The sequence below is a fragment of the Aythya fuligula genome, chromosome 1 (genome assembly GCF_009819795.1).
Source record: "Aythya fuligula isolate bAytFul2 chromosome 1, bAytFul2.pri, whole genome shotgun sequence".
In the NCBI taxonomy this organism is placed as follows: domain Eukaryota; kingdom Metazoa; phylum Chordata; class Aves; order Anseriformes; family Anatidae; genus Aythya; species Aythya fuligula.
In genome coordinates, this window is record NC_045559.1 from 117,419,823 (window position 1) to 117,437,500 (window position 17,678).

The window sequence follows — 17,678 nt, forward strand, 5'->3', positions numbered from 1 at the left end:
GAATGTTTACATTGTGATTCATGGCCTGGTTTAGCATTCGTATTCTGTGTCAAAAATCATGTTATTCAAAGAAATATTTGCAAGTATGTTGTTTATAGGGTACAAAAATGGATTTTATCTATGGGAATAGCTTGATTTGGTAGGGTAAAAAATTGCATTTTTTGAATCATCTGGTATGTAAAGAAATTCCAAAAGCCCAGTTATATAAGTATGTGAGTACATATCTTCAGTTGGGCATCTCTCCCCTCTCAGAGAAACTTTTATCTTGACAATTCCATTTCTTTGCAGTCTTAGTGCTCAGAAACCAACTTCCAGTTCACTGTCTGAGTGGAAGGATTTCTCTTGTTATATTTATCCATTTATTTCACTCAGTGGATGAATATTCACTCAACAGATGAACTTCCAAACAAAGGCTCTTTCCACCCTCGGATTTGTCCTTATGTCTTTTTGAGAAGACTTTAGAATGAATTTCTTAGAACTATCAATTCAGTCATTAAATCAGTAGGAGTAAAAAAAGTAGTGGCAAGGTCAATTATATTGCAGTCTTGAAACAACCCTGTTTTGTTTTCACAACTAATTAATTTTTCATGTTTGAATGCTTGACACACCATAATTGTCTGATTCTATTTTCTCTTATTAATAGTGAATGGAAGTTTCCATATTCTAAGTCAAGGCATCAAGAACTTAAATTATGTACTGTGAAAGAAGCTCCCATAAATGTGTATTGATGGTGATATTTTTAAAGTGGAGCTTTTTAGGGTTACCATTGTTCTAACTCATGTTTCAGCAAACGTAACTTCAGTTTTGAACAATAGCTAGCTTTAGTGATGCAACGCTAACATCTGTCTGAACAAATTTTAATAGATCTTCTTTATCTGTAATTTTTATGGGGGTTCTTGAAGTGCTTAGGATGAGAGAAAATGATAAGCTTTAAGTGCAGTAAGGGAAGTTGTTCATAATCTAGTGGTGTCAAATAAGCTTAAAATAAACCGAGTTTGTGTAGAACAGAGAAACCAACCCAAACAGCATGACTTAGCAGTTTTGTTTCTTTTATCATTGTTACTAAAGAATATCTTTTCGGTTCTTTCAAATAATGGTAATTTCTTAACTTTAGTTCAGGACTGAAAGCAAGAATATATTTCTCACCTCTGTTTTTCTTTCTTTCTTTCTACCTGGTACTGTGAGTCAAATTTTGAAGTCATCCCTGTCAAATTTTCATTTTGGAAATCGAGGAGATGAATACAAATTGCAGAATATAGTATTTACAGTATTTTTACAGTATAAAACAAGTATAATACCCAAGTTAGAAACAGTTTAGGAAGCTTGCAATTCACATTATAGTCTTTTAATACATTTTCCCCCATTTGAGCTATGCATCAAAAAAAGTCTGTTTAAAATGTAATGATAATGTGCCAGTGTATTACACGTGGTTTCCAACAGTATGGCCTTTCTCAACTGGTTGAATGAGAGAATATATTTGAGCTCTCCTTAATATAGTAAATTTGAAACTCATTTACTGTTCTTACTCTAGTCTGTTGTTAAAACTATGTTTTATGGTTCATGGGGAGCAAAGATTAGAAGTACAAGCTTCTGTTACTATACTTGAATTATATATTGGAATCTAAATTTTGTTTAAAAGTAATGAAATTACAGCTCAGTGCATAAAAGAGAATGGTTTATTTATTGCTGATTTTTTGTGCATGTGTGTTTCAGGGGTCCATTCAGCGTTGTGCGGCGATGTATCAACAGGGAAACAGGGCAACAGTTTGCCGTAAAGATTGTCGATGTAGCAAAATTCACTTCAAGTCCTGGATTAAGCACAGAAGGTAAGAAAAAAATGAAGCACATTGTAAGCAGGTGTCTTTTTGGCTTGTTGACAAGTCCTATTTTTCTTTGCTTCATAAGATTCTTTCAGATTTATATTTTGTAGACATTTTAAAGCAATATCTTCTATCTCTAGTGTAATCTGATCTAACATAATGTGTGCATTTCTAATCTTAAGTACAGTTGTTAATCATAACTACACCTATTCAGTTGTCGTGATACAGATTAAAAAGGGTATTAGGTCTTTTCTACGTCTAATAGCCATTGCTATTCCTTTACATTACTTTCCATTTCTTTACATATTTTCTTAGAAAGAGAATTTGTTAAAAACAAAAAATAATAATTTGGAAACAAAAAAGCATACAAGGGAAGTATAATGAAAACACATCCGCTTTACCACTCTAGATCTAGCAAGTAATTTGATTTTAAAATGGACAAAACTTGTGATTAAAGTGTGTGAAACTATATAAAGAATGGCTGTATATATTTTTTATATAGTCGGGATTTTAAAATGATGCTCTACAACTCTGCAAGAGTATAGATAAAAGGCTGTAGCTTTTAGTGTTTCCTGTTGTAGTGTAATACGATATGTCTCTTGTAAGCTGAATATGCAGCATGTGTGTACACTGAAGTGCTTCTTTTATAGCACTTGAAAAAAAGTTTGAGGGAAAAAAAGGCTTGATGACTTCTCAGTGATTATAACAAATACTATCTCAAGTCTTAATGGATAGTTTGATTTACAAAGTAACTCTCAAGTCTTGCTTCAGATTTACCAGAGATTTTCCTTTAAATCAGATAATGTCACTGCTTGCTTCTTTTTCCTAGCCTTCCTCCCAAAAAATGTAAGCCACACACTCCATAATATTGAGCTTACATATAGCCACCTTATGGTTTTGGCAGGTAATACCAAAAACATTGAACTTCATGTTAATGTGCTTTTACTTTAAAAAAAAAAAAAAAAAAAAAGTAATCTTTTAGAGTATTCTTTTTGCCTTGTACAGATTTCTGAAGTACTGACGTTCTGTTTTCTGGTCTTTGCCTGAGCCTCATCTTAATTGCTGGGCGCTAGGAAACATTTGAACTTTGCAGTAGTATTGCTTTCCTCACTCCTTGACAGTAAATTTCAACCTTTCAATGCTATTAAGGAAGAGAGAACGAGTACACAGAGGAGCAAGGACTGATCAGGAAAAAAAGGAAAAGCCAATAGCAATTATAGGTTCATTGAATCATAGAATGGGTTGGGTTGGAAGGGACCATAATGACCATCTGAATCCACACCCCTGCCATGGGCAGGGACACCTCCCACCAGCCCAGGCTGCCCAAAGCCCCATCCAGCCTGGCCTTGAGCACCTCCAGGGATGGGGCACCCACAGCTTCTCTGGGCAGCCTGTGCCAGTGCCTCACCACCCTCCTTCTATCTAATCTAAATTTACCCTCTTTTAATTTAAAGCCATTCCCCCTTGTCCTATCACTACACTCCCTGACAAAAAGTCCCTCTCCAGCTTTCCTGCAGACCCCCTTTAGGTATGGGAAGGCCACTATAAGGTTTCCCTGGAGCCTTCCGCAGGCTGAACAACTCCAGCTCCTTCAGCCTGTCTTTACAGGAGTGGTGCTCCAGCCCCTTGATCGTCATAGTGGCCCTCTTCTGGACTTGTTCTAATAGCTCTGTGTCCTTCTTGTGCTGGGCGTCCCAGAGCTGAACGCAGCACTCCAGATGGGATCTCACAAGAGCAGAGAAGAGGGGAATAATCACTTCTTTCAACCTTCTGGCCACACTTTGCTTGATGCAGACCAGTATACCTGATAAAGCAGACCCATAGCCCCAGTTGGCTTTGTGGGCTGCAAGCACACATTGCCAGCTCATGTTGAGCTTCCTGTCAGCCAACACCCCCAGGTCCTTATCCTCAGGGCTGCTCTCAATCCATTCTCTACCCAACCTGTACCCAATCTTACCCCAGCCCAGGTGCAGGACCTTGCACTTGGCCTTTTTAAACCTCATGTGGTTCTCACAAACCCACCTCTCAAGCCTGTCCAGCTCCCTCTGGATGGCAAGTGAAAAAAAGGAAAGCTGTTGATGGCTTGCATTTCCTGCCTGGGTCTAGAAATAAAGGCTTGGGAGTATACTAAGTTTGTTTTTCCATTCCACTGGTGTTATATTGATATGTTTATAATACAAGCTGGAAGTTCATTGATTTAATTGACCATAAACAGTTTCTGGGTTTAGTGGTGAGTTTTTATTGTTGTTGTTGCTGTTTTGTTTAAGTTTTGGAGTGGATTTTTTGTTTTGTTTTGTTGTTGCTTACTTTTAAGATTGTGAATTGCTATGTGTTAGTTTTGTAATGTTAAGACATATAAGCTGTATATGCTTAGTTATGTATATGCTTGCATCCTTAGTTCTACATAAAGAAACTGTTTTTCACAAACTCTTTCCAGCTAGTGTACTCTCTCTCCTCTATTTTATTTTATTTTTTTGTGGACCTGTTCTCAGTGCAGGTTTTTAGGCTTCCATCTTTCAAAAATAATTAATTTTCTTTTGAATTTGTTTGGCTTATTTCTGATATGGCATTCCTTAAACACACTGGGGGAGAGCCATGACTTGCAGCCAGGATGGTGCTACTTAGATTAAAGAAAATATTAGATAACTTACATGGGGGAAGTAGTATTTGTAATTGTGTTGAAGTGTAAGCTGGAATGGAGTGGTAAGATTAATCCTTTGGAACATTCTCTACCCCAGAGTTTTGTCCACTGCAAGACCATTTTCGTCTTGAGGGTAATCTTTCTACAACTTTCCATGCACAGTCTTTCTCTGAGACACGAGTGGGAGAGAAGGTACAGTTGTAAATCATGAAACAAGGAAAACCCCCGAGGAAGATAGCTTGTAAAAAGTCAAGCTTCCTTTATTCAGTCTGCTATGCTCTAAAATGTCCTTGTCCTAAAGTTACATTTGATTCTGATCCTGTAAGTCCAGGGAACAATCCTCCAGAAAGTCTCAGAACTCCTGTGTGTTAATGATGGAGAAATCTGAAGGAAGGGCTGTCTCATCACAAATACTGACTGCATTGAGTAACAGACTGTATTAGGCCTGTTATGAGGACATTAAGGTAGACTTACCAAGCAGAATGCACTCAGTTTTTTTGTATGAATGTTAGTCTGTGACAGTTCTGGAAGTGTTTTCTGTCTGATTTCTGAGAGGGGTTGACAACAGCTCTTTCTAAACCTTCACCCAGAATTGTGCTGTAGCAGAGACGTAATCATGTTACAGAAGAGCAATCAGTGTTTCTTAACAACACTTCTGGAGATAATGTAGATTTTGGGATGCACTGCTTGGGGTTTTATCTGGGAAGTTGTTAACAAGAGAGACTTATTATTTGTGTGTTTCCACTCTTAATCAGAGCCCCACAAGGAAATCTGAGTGCAAGAGAGCTGATGGCAATTGTTTCCATTAATTTCACATACTTGTAGAGTGCTGAGAAGTAGGGGCTGAATACGCCTATACATTTAGTTATGGGTAGGAACTTTTCATGTAATGTTTTTATTTAGTCAGCAGTGTACTCTTGTGGCAAAGGCAGCCAACTGCATAGCACACTGTTGTGAGAGTATAGCCAGCAAATTGAAAGAAGCAATTATTCTCTCTCTCCAGCTCTTGTGTGACTGCATTTGGAGCACTGTGTGCAATTTTGCTTTCCCCAGTACAAGAAATAAAGTGATGTACTGGAATGAGTCCAACAGAGATGGACTCAAGACATTTAGGACTTGAAGTATGTGAGGTAGGAGGAGAAGCTGAGAGAACTGGGTCTGCCCAGCCTTAAGAAGAAAAACTAAGATGAGGTTTAGTTCTGTCTTCAACTATTAAATGGAAGGGCATAGAGCAATGAGAGTCAAACTCTTCACACAGATGTGCAGTGAAAAGACAAGTATCTAGTATAATATTCTTTCTCTGCAAGGTTCAGGCATAAATCTTGAGTGATTTTTATGCCTGTGTGCTTCTTTGGAATGGTTTATTAACGGGGGAAGAAAATAATGCTATGTAGCAATGCCTGACAGCTAACAAATCTAATTTAGACTAAATTCTATTGGATTTAAGTATTAGTGTTCATGGTCTTGCATACTGTATGTGTTCAATCTCAGTAATGTTGTAATTTAACCATACAAATGAAGTCTATTGACACCTTGTCACTGTTCAAGTGGCCTCATGTTGTATTGGATTAATGTTGGTTATTTTACATGATGACAGATTGTACTATAGTTCACCATGCTTTCATATTACAGAGTACCAAAAAATACCAAACTACACTTAAGAAAATGTGAAGCTTGAATATTTTTAGGTTTATATGAGTGTATTTTGTACTGTTCAATTTAGAGGGCTCATATGGAAGAGTACTTGTTGCTATAGGAAGCTCCGCTACTCATTTGAGGTATAATAACATCAGTGTAAATTATTTTTTTTTCAAATACAGCTGTTAGCTGATATATTCAGAACCTTTGTTGCAGAGATGTATAAAACTCATTTTCCTTATATCTGAATTTATTATAGTGCACGCCAGTTACCTTTTACTGTCCATGTCTTTTGCTGCTCTTCACATCCCATGAGTTTTCCTTTTATTTTTTCTCTGCGTGTCTGGCATATCTTGCTTTTAGTTAGCTGTTCTAACACCAAACATCTGTTAGCAATACAAACACATTCTCAAAAAGAGAATGTTGGTCAGTTTCTTACCGCTTAGTGAAAGCCAACACACATTATTTGTTTCCCCTTTCTTAATATTTAATTAATTCTAGGTGTTTCTAAAGCAATGTAAAGGGCAGTGCCCTGTACTTATAGCGCGTGTCTTTTTGGAGTTGTTTTTCAAGATTTAATGCTTGTATTAGATTTAATTATCTACAATACATTTTGATTAAAAAAAGAAAATACCACTACTTCCACAACCTTCTAATAGGCTAGACAGATCTTATTTATTAGGCATTTGTACACATCTGTACAGGTTTGTATGCATGCAAGCCACTGTGAAGCTGAATAGATAAGCGGGTAAGGAACGATTCAGGTTTCCTTTAGAACCTCAACTGGTTCTACTGGAGGTGAATTGTGAAGACAGTCTCAACAAAATGTTTTGGCTGTGAAAAAGGAGAAAATTTTAGCCAAGAAAGAAGTGTTCTGAATATGCTATTGACTACTTCTAGCACTGAGAGGGGCAAGGTAAATTGCATCAAAAGTGGTATCACTGTGTATCATCCATACTAAGACAAGAATTCCAAGATTATTTCATTGAGGAGGGAAGGCAGAAAACATGAAAGTTGGCATCAGTTTGTTGTTTTGAGTTGTTTTGTTTTGTTTTGTTTTGTTTTCCTATAAAGGGCCTACAGATTTTTATCCTGACATATTTCCAGGTTGTGAGTCATTTTCTCACAGATGAGACATAACTCTTATTCTGCTTATCTCCTTAAGTAGTTTACCCTTGTTGATGTAAAGATATATATTTTTAATTCTTTTACTTGGGCTTCCATTTCCTAAATGACTTTGTCAATCCAGTTCATTTGAAAAGCTTTACATCATTCTGAGTAAAGATGCACGATAGAATATCTTAACCTTTTGATATTGGAATTCAGTATTGGTGAATCACAAGTTACTTTTTTCAAAAGCATCTGGCCAAGATTCTGCAGCCCTCTCCCTGTTTTTTCAAGGATTTAAGCAAAAATACAGTGTTACTGTTGAGCTGGTCTTTGAGCAAAACATATTGCAAAACTGTGTCACCACATTTTTTGGTACTATACCATATGTAGACTAGATTTGAAGGAAGAACAGGGGAATCTCTGCTGTTGATTTAGAAACATGCAGCTATCTGGAATTTCACATAGTTGCTACTTCTGTGTTGTACTCCGTTTCACTGTGATTTACCGAAAAGAAATCCATGAAGAAAACAGTACTTTCATTAAGGCAAGCTATATGCTGGAAAGTAAAATGGAAAATAAATCAAAGGGAAATACAGGAAAGTAAAAGGAAAATAAATCAAAAACTGTGTCCACACCTGAGCTATTGTGTCCAGTTTGGGACTTTGCAATCTGAGTGATGAGAAAGAACTAGAAAGGGCCCAGCAGAGGAATATGAAGATAGTCAGGACCCTAAACAACATGACAGGCAAAGACAGGTTGAGGGAGCTGTTCATTTAGTCTGGCGCAGAGAAGGCTGAGGGGGTGACATAATAGTAGCGTACAACTATATCAGAAATTACAAAAACAGCACAGCCAAGCTGTTAGTGACAGGTATTATAACAAATATTAATGGTAAGAAATCATGGCTTGGAAGAATCAGATTGAACATTAAGAAAAATTTGTCTGCTGAGAGTTTTGTGCAGGCATCCCAGAGAGGTTTTCGGACCTCTGTCCTTGGAAGTTCTCAAGACTCTGCTAGATGAAGGTATAGCTACATTAACCTAATGTTGGCAGTAACCTCTCTTTGAATCAACATTGGATTGGATGACCATCAGAGGTTAAGTTTAATCAATCAACTATAAAAAGAACTACTTTTAGGAAAGAAAAAAAATACAGGAGTCACGGTCATGATGCAAGGAACTTGCACTAGTTTGTGTCTAACAACAGAACTTCGACTGATACTTAAAACTACTTTTGATATTTGTCATTTCAGTAATCTTTCTGGGAAATGCATAGTTCCTACCTTAATTCTGACATTCTTTTCACATGTGGGTATAGTTGTCCCTATTCAAGTACAGAAAATGTTACCTAAGTTTTTCTGAGGGTTTTTGTTTTAACTTAATGAAATATTTGAGTTTTCTTTTTTTCATTTTTTGGAGGAGTCATAGGCTTTTTTAATTAAAATTCAGTTTAACTATTTTGTATGAGTAACTTTCATAAAAGTTTTACTGTTCTACTATAACTTTCATAAGAAGTGTCATTAAAATTAAATGCTTCTGTGCAGAAATACAGCATAAAAGATGGAACTGTAGGGTTTTTTTGTTTGTTTGTTTTTACCCCTTAGAAGACATTTCTGTAAGTGCTGAAGCATGTTAACCATATAATAGATGTGATGAATCATGCGAATGAAAGCATAACAATAATTTCTTTTTAATGACTCCATTTTTTATGCTATTGGAAATCAGTTCACTTCGGAAATGGTGCATGTGTTTTTGGGGTAAAAATATGGAATTCAGTCTTTGGCAACGCTTCACATAACAGCATTATATATATATATACACACACACACATATATATATTAATATATATATTATATTATACATATTATATTATATACACTTAATATATATATATATAAAGTGTAAAATGCTAGGTTATATTTTAAGGGTCCTTTTTGGTGCTGCTTGTAGAATGTGCCCAGATACAGGGTTCCAGGAGCAGGATAAAGGCGTGAAGTATCCCTGGTCAAGTTATTGTTTTGACCTCCTTTGGAGTCCGCATAAGAATCTGGTTGGACCAAGGAGGGAAAGAGGAAGATATATGAGGAAATCAGGCTGTTCACCCAGATCACAAGCAACAAGTATAAAGACTGGTGATATAGTCATACGTTATTTCAAGAACATCAAATTTTGCAAGCACATTCTCAGTGGTGTTGATGTAATGCTTTCCCTTTTTGTCTTCAGAAGGGAAAGCATAGCGTAAGAATTCATTACGCCCACTTTAAAGCACCTACGAATATTTATGTAATTTTGATGAACTATTTCTTATCATGTAGAAAGAAAATCATTACATTTTTACTCACTGCAAGCAACTGGTTCTTTATTCCTTATAATTAGTCTCTAAAATAAGAACAGCTTTTTTGTTGTATGATTTCATTTGTTTGTTTTTGATATGTATCTGTTTATACTGGATTTAATGTAGTACTGAACGCAGAAGGGCTTTGGAGGAGTGCACCTCCCCCCAGCACTAATTACTGAAATAACTAGTTTTGTTAAATGTCTGAATCTGAATGGAAATAGCTTTGTTGGGCAATACATAATACCCTACCTTTTTCATAGAAATGCACATAAATTATGTGCATCTTAGTTGTCTCAAGTCATGACATATTTACTAATTAAAGAAAATTACATACACACTTGTGCTTATACATCATTTTTGCTAAGTCTAGACTAAAACTGACTGGTCCTCTAAGTCAGCTGTTTGAATCCCATCTGTGCTTAGGACCTCTCGACCATTTTGAATGCAGGTTTCACTGAACATTGAAAATATTCTAAACTCATATTGGAATATTGGAATTTAGGAAAAACATTTTCAGATTGTGCTTGTAGTTGAGCATAAATCACAGAACCTAAAAGATGAGCTGCATTTGATACTATTTATTCTAAGCAGACTAGCAAAATGATGACTGGCGTGGGACATGTCATTACAAAAGTATTGGAAAAGAACAGTTCTAGATTTGTTTTATGATTTTTTTTTCTCCAGTGGAAGGTCTGTCATTGAGATGTCCACCCTAGTCAGCTATAGTTGCACAATCAGTCACTCTGAGCCTGGTACTATTTTCCAAATCATATCCACCAAATTGTAATGAAAAAGATTGTAGCTGAGCAGAGTTCTAAAAAGTTTTCCATACTAACTCTCTCTTTCCCCCTGGAAAACAAGCAAAATAAAATACCACAGGCACACTTCGCTGTTATTCAAAAATAGGCTTTAAAACCTCATATTAATTCAGTCTTGTCTGTCCTTTTACTAAAGAGTTATAGTTGCATGCGTGTGGTAATTAAAGAGTATGATGATTTATGTGCTTAAGTTTGGTATGTTAAATATATGAAGTACGCAGTAAAGGAGATGTCTAAGTACTCTCTGCTTTGTATTAATCAGAAACAAGCCTGAACTAGCTAGGAGTATAATAATATTGTCAGCATTCATTGCTGCAAAGTATATGTACAGATTTCAGCCATTAATGGGTGCACCCATGAGTGTTGAGGTAGCTGGCCATTGTCTGCAAGGCTACTTTAGATAACCTTTGAATGATCATGGCTAATGGGAAAAGTGCCGAAAGACTGAAGGGGAGCAAATGTCACTCCCATGTTCAAAAGGGACAAGAAGGAGGACCTAAGGTACTTACGGGCATGTCGGCCTCACCTCTGTTCCTGGGAAGGTGATGGAGCAGCTAATTCTGGCAACCATTTTCAGGCACATGAAGGAGAAGAAAATCATAATGAGTAGTGTGCATGGATTGGCCAAGGGGAAATGCTTGACCAACCTGATAAACTTCAATGACAAAATGACTGGCCTGGTGGATGAAGGGAGAACAGCGGATATTATCTGTCTAGACTACATCAACACCAGTGTGATGATCAGTGTTGCAAAGTCTAGTTGGAGGTGATAACTAGTGGTGTACCCCCAGGGGTTAATACAGAATCCAGCCCTGTCTCGTATTCTCATTGATGATGTGGATGATGAGGCAGAATATACCCTTAGCAAGTCTGCACATGACCCAAACCTGCAAGGAGTGGCTGGTAGGCCAGAGGGTTGTGCTGCCATCCAGAGAGACATGGACAGGCTGGAGAAATGGGCTGACAGGAACCTTTTGAAGTTGAACAAGAGGAAGTGCAAAGTCCTGCACGGTGGGGTGGAACAACCCCAGCTGGAAAGCAGCTCTGCAGAAAAGGCCCTGGGGGTCCAGGTGGACACCAAGCTAAACATGAGCCAGCAATGTGCCCCTGTGAAGGCTAATGGCATCCTGGGCCATGTTAGTATTGACAGCAGGTGGAGGGAGGTGATCCTTCCCCTCTGCTCAGCCCTGGTGAGACCACCCCTGGAGTGCTGGGTCCAGTCCTGGGCTCCCCAGTATGAGATAGCCGTGGTCATACTGGAGAGAGTGCAGTGCAGGGCCACCACAAAGGTGATGGAGGGACTGGAGCACCTCTCCTGTGAGGAGAGGCTGAGAGAGCTAGGGTTTTTCAGCCTCGGGAAGAGGAGGCTCGGGGGGATCTCATCAATGTCCATAAGTACCTGAAGGGAGGGTACAAAGAAGATGGACCCAGGCTCTTTTCAGTCATGCCTAGTGACAGGGCAAGAGACAGTGAGCTCATATTCTCATATCCTCTGTTTGCCACACTTGTTTCTCCCTAAATCCTTTCTTTTTACTACCTTCTATTCCTCATCTAAACAGCTGATAATAAGTCTTATGTAACATCAGAGTGTTCTTCCACCACATCCCATAATGTGTCCAACACCCCTAGGCGCAGCAACCTCCTTAGTCTAAATGGTGATCCCAATGTCCTGTTTTGCTGGGTTTCGTGTTGGGCCACCAAGGCTAAGACTGTCTTGGGACAGCCCTGTTAGGGACTCAGAGAGGTTATCATTTTCTCCAAGTCCTTAATTGGAGTTTCTGCCTTCCATTGTGGCCCTGTGCTCCCTTGGGCTTGTGGGGATGGGCCTGTGATGGATAAATAGCCATCCTGTGATGGGCCTGGGAGAAGCTGAGCAGGTCTTTATTTGGGTCCCCCTCACCCCACACACAGTTGCTTCTCTGTGATACTTTGTGTATGTGTAGACAAGATTTTATCACATAACCTAACTACATTCTTCCTGTCTAAAACCCTGGTTTAGTTATGGCTGTATCCTTGCTGAAGAAATCAAACGGTATACACGTAAAGTTTGTTTGAGAAAAATACAGGCTGGGATAAAAGAAAGCAAGGTATTAATACTTCGGTATTCGTCAAGTAATGCTTGGAGCTTTTATAAGTACAATAGGCCAAACGATAAAGGTGTGTTTCTTAGCCCTCTTTGCAAAACAAATTCATAATTGAGTTTATGCAAAGAATTCTGGAACGGTATCTTTAAAATATGCTCCCATTCTTCATTCTTAAACAGTGTTGTCTTTAATCTTTTTGCAAAATGCATGAGGTATGTCCAACTTATCTTCTGAAAAATGAAAATGCTTTCCAAAATGCTTCTGTCTTAGTACACAGTCTGTACTCATCTAACTGATGGTGATTCTTGCCAATAGTTGTCCAGAAATAGGCTTCTAACTGTGCTTGCCATAATTCAGGCTAGTTACAAACATAGGGAAGATAATAAGTATCAGCTGTATTTTCAAATATTTTCTGTTTGCATGGGAGCGTGTATTCTGTTCTGGTTTGCACAATCAATAGAACTCAAAACTAATTGCAGCTGAGCTGCAATTTCTGTTAATTCATTGATCCAAAGAGACCCTTCTTTGACTCTTAAATGCTAGTTTTTGTTGTTTTCTGATCTAAAAATGTATGTCACTGTGATATGATAAATAACTATCACTGTTAAACATCATACTTCTGGAAATACTTTACATGTTAGAAAGACAAACCTGTATCCTGCCATAGCAGGAAGCCATGACAAAAATTCAGTCTTCAAGTTACATGATTTTTGCCTGGGATAGTTTACATCCGTTGAAAATCTTGTCTAACATCTTCTGTTTTCCAAAAGAGAAACGTCACGGTTTGTGATCCATAGTTTCCTATTCTTTTGTACTTTTCTGAGTTTTCTCATAAGTTCAGATGGGGAACGCATGATCTTGGGTAATTTTCCTACAAATCATGTGCAAACACATTCCACTTGAAGATCTTCTGCATGTGCTAATATTTTTCCTAGATTATAGATGAACAATATTTTGACTTATGGACAGTCGAACTTTGTAGAAGTAAAGACGTATTAGCAAACATTGATGGGCCTCCTAGGTAATAAGATGGAAAAAAAAATCTTTTAAAATGGAGGCATCTTCTTGCTATGTAAGATATGTGTTATCCTACAGAATCATACATGTGATTATACTGATAGTATCTGTGTATGTGCAGAGTAAAAATCTTCTAGATCAGATATTTTCTTTTCTAAATTAAGTTGCTTTTACAATTGGTAAAAATGCAGAAGATAAAACAAGAATATACCTTTGATGAGATCAAAATGTTTTCAATATTGACACCTTCATGACAAGTTGATTAAAAATTATGAAATAGCTACCTAATTGTTGATATCAATTGCTGAAAGATGTATCAATATTTGTAAATAAAAGCTCTTAATTTAGTTTGTAAATTTATTGCACATACACTGGTGATTTTAAATAGAAATGGTTTGCTAAAACCAAACCATTGCAGAATCTTCCTACCACCTATCTGGTCTTCAAACTGAAATATTAAGTATGGAAAAAATGGACAAACTGTCCACACTGTCCAAATCCACACTGCAGTTCCAAAAACTGAACAGTAATCTTCATGGAAATTTCCATTCTAGCATCTGTATCATAAACTATTTATGATTAATACATAAAGTATGTAGAAGTTGAGAGATCTCCATGTTATGTCATTGTCTGGGAGAATAAAAACACGTTAAGGAGAACAGAGGTCAAAATATTTGAGGCTCAGGAAATTGTATGTCAATTGTTTGTGAGAATTAAATAATTTCCGTAAAATTAGCATGTGTTAAATTGTACCAATGTAAAGATATCAGACTTCCTTGAGTGTAAGTCAGTAGGTTTAGTCCACTTGTAAAATTGCCAAACAGTGGGTGTTTTCAATGATAAGAGGTGCTTTGTTCGTCAGTGGAAAAAGAAGTCTTGTAATCTTTTTGACTACAGAAAATCTTGGGTGCAAAAAGAAATCAAAATTTAAGAGGAACAATTAAGTTGTCTTGTTAGAAAGACAGATGGAAATATTTGTTGCTCAGAAGCTATCTTGTAAGTAGTGTTGACTAGCAGAGTAGAATATTGGTGATTTTTAGCTCCTCAATGAGGAGTTGAATTTTAGTTTTAATTAAATCAGAAACCTGGAGGTTCTGAAGAGAAATATGAACTTAATTCTGTTTCTTAAAGACTTTCTACACGTTATCTACTATTCTAATCCTACCATGTCAAAGTAAAATATTATGTCAGTTGTGTTCCAGTATATTAATGATTTTAACAGAATGAAAGAAGTGAGGTACAAACAGTAAGTGATTATCTATACAGTAAAATTTAAGATTAAAATTTAATGAATGCACATTATATGAATTCAGTTTTATCTTTAATACAGAATTGAATTTCCACCTAATTCTAGAGTTAAAAACTGTTACATATATAATCAGTAACTTTAGGAATTTAACCAAGACAACTGTCATTCCCCTCCCTCCGCAGTAATGGAATGGAAGATGTATGATTTTAAAATGCTTTGATCACTTAACTACCTCGAAGATAAAAGGATGAGAATATTAAATTTTGTCTAACAGCATTGCAAGATACTTGCTTTTTCTTATCATTATGGCATAGCAAGTTTTTGGTTTTAGTGCCAAAGGCTTTAGCAGACTTGAGTTTTCACTGTTCAGTGTGTTATTACAGTTTGAGAAGTCTGAAATAGGACATACTGGCATGTCATTTTCCAGCTACAAGTCATTTATTTTAATGAAGACACTTATCAGGGACACCCAGATAGCTTACTCATGTGGATTGTATTCTATGTACTTGATTTCATAATATGAATCCAACCAAGAAATATACACAGTGACAGTAAGCAAATTGACAGTGTAAATAAAATTACTGTGATACCTAGTGGGTTTATTTAATATCTATGACAGAGATTTTTCTTGGAGATTGGATTTTAAGAATGCTTCATAAACATAAAGTATATTTTAGAGTATATTTCTTGGTTGGGGGAGAAGATCGCTATGGACCTAATTTGCCTAAAATATTCAGTAGTCAATGTTTTTCTTTTTTTAAAGTTGTTGTAGAAGAAAAAGGCTGATTGCAAATGAGGCTGGTGCTAAAAATTAATATTCTATTCTTTCAGAATGCCTTAGCGTTTGTTAAGGCACATAAATAAGAATTTATTTTTAATACTTTACAGAACTGAGGAACTTGAGACATATTCCAAGTTCCACAGAAAGTTACTGGCAAACGCAGCAATATAAAATCGAAGCCTCTTGATTTCCTCAGGTTTCCCAGAAGACTGACGAAATAAAGTTTGGTTAAAAAATATAGTGCTCGATCTACTGTGACATATCCAATTTTTGTAGATTTCTTAATAACTGTCATCTTTAATATTGCCTGTGGTATAGTGAAAACTGACAATTGCAGAAACTGGTGAAAATATGGCTTTGTTTTATGGTGTCATAAATAGTGAAAATTGCTTATGAAGTGCTACTGTGCTTGAATTGACTTTTTTTTTTTTTCTTTCACCAAACCAAATAAGTATTTGAGTCCAGTGTTTCCACTACATGAAAGTTTATTAAAATATGCATGTATTCCACTTCAGTGTTTTCAGGTCCGTGGAGGTTATTGTCACTGTATTCACTTTCGTCCTCGTAGTTCTCCTTGAAAAGCTGTGACAAACCAGAGCTTTTGTTTCCAGCACAGGGCTGGCCAAGCGGTGTTGGTGTATTTGGAAAGAAGCCTTTCACCTCTGATGCTGTAGTTTGGAACAATCTCCGTTCTTACAGTGCTGCATATCAGTAGAGCAACTTCCATTCCTGTCTCTCAGAAGCTTATCTGTTGGAGGGGAAAACCAGGGAAGAAACCATTACACTCTGGAAAAACAGGATGCTAATACTTAGGATTATTAGGTGCTGCTTAGTGTCTGTGCAGAGTGGGGGGATCTCTTTGCTTCGTGCCTCCTTCCTCTGCCCTCAGTGGGGCTGACTGAGGGAGGCAAACTCTGTGTCTTCGGCCCAGATCCCTGACCGTGTGTTCCTGCTGCTTCACCAGCTTTGGTACTTTTCTGACCTTTGAATGGATCTGTTTTGACTCTGGATTGGGAAAAAAGTGAGCAGAGGTCTTGCACCCTAAGTCTTCCGGTCTTTAATTTCTTGTTAATTGGCTTGATTCCTCGTTTAGAAAGCTGTCACATTTAAAGAGGAATTGCCTTGTTAAGGGGAAGGCATAAGAGAGAGTAGTTTGAATTTATTCAGCAGGGAATTGCGATACAGGCTTCAGAGGAAATATAAAGATAATAAACCAGTGTGGGATGCTTGTAAAACAAAGGAGAGGTTCTCTTCTTTTAAGGGTTACCAGTGGCTCTTTGTTTAACACATGAATGCAAACTGAGGTTGGAATAGGATGTATATGAGCATGTCTTGTAAACAGCTGTGGTTACTACCACAGTTCCTTCCTAATCAGCTCATAGGCATTTTGTTTTTTTCTTTTTTGCCTTAAATAACAAGCAAGCAAACTAGCTGGAGAAAGTGCACGCAGAAGGTAATGTTAACAAGGAGGTGAGAGGAAAGAGCTTCAAGCATTACAAACACCTGGCCACTTACGCCATATACACCCAGCGCACACCTCACGGCTGTTACAAATTTATGATTTCACTCTTTTCTTCTTCTCAGTCTTTGCCAATCTTGCTTTTTACTGTCCTATTTTAAGGCTTGGGCATGTGCTTTTGTCAGGTAGTGTCAGGTAGTGTCGTGGTAAATTAATGGCTTAATTAAGTATTGTAGGAGTTCAGTCCACAGTACTATTTATTTCTTTCTCATCCCTTTACCTGGTGCAATATAGGAAAAAAAATTACCTTTATTTGCTTGCATTTAGTAACTTTCTTCTGTGGAGCATAGTTCATAACAATTTTTGAGGAATTATGGGGTTGTTGTCATTAACAGAGCTATTCCCTGCTTCAGGGCATGGTAATCAGAGTTGCAAATGCTGGTCTGAAGACTGAAGGTATGCATATACATATGCCAAGATATGTGGCAATATTTGAAAGAAAAATAATAACTATTCTGTGGTTTTTATGTAGAAATAATACATTTTAAAAAAAAAGATGTTCTTTTCAAGTATTCCATGTAGTAGCAACTAGTATAAAAACATTTGCTTCTTTAGTGTTACAAAAATGGAGATAGTTTATAAAATTAGCTATCTTCTGGTTTTGTATTTAGAAATGTTATATTGTAGAGCAGAGTTTTAGAGCTGGCTGTGAGGTGGTGACAGT

At 37.0% G+C, this 17,678-nt stretch overlaps 1 protein-coding gene across 7 annotated transcripts in view; it reads left to right on the forward strand.

Moving 5' to 3' along the window:
- CASK (calcium/calmodulin dependent serine protein kinase) overlaps positions 1-17,678 on the forward strand; it is a 213,740-nt gene that overhangs the window by 53,752 nt on the left and 142,310 nt on the right. For all 7 annotated transcript variants that reach the window (XM_032194542.1, XM_032194549.1, XM_032194569.1 and 4 more), the window contains exon 2: positions 1,714-1,826. In XM_032194542.1, the coding sequence (XP_032050433.1) occupies positions 1,714-1,826 (113 nt within the window). The remainder of the gene's footprint in view (positions 1-1,713; positions 1,827-17,678) is intronic.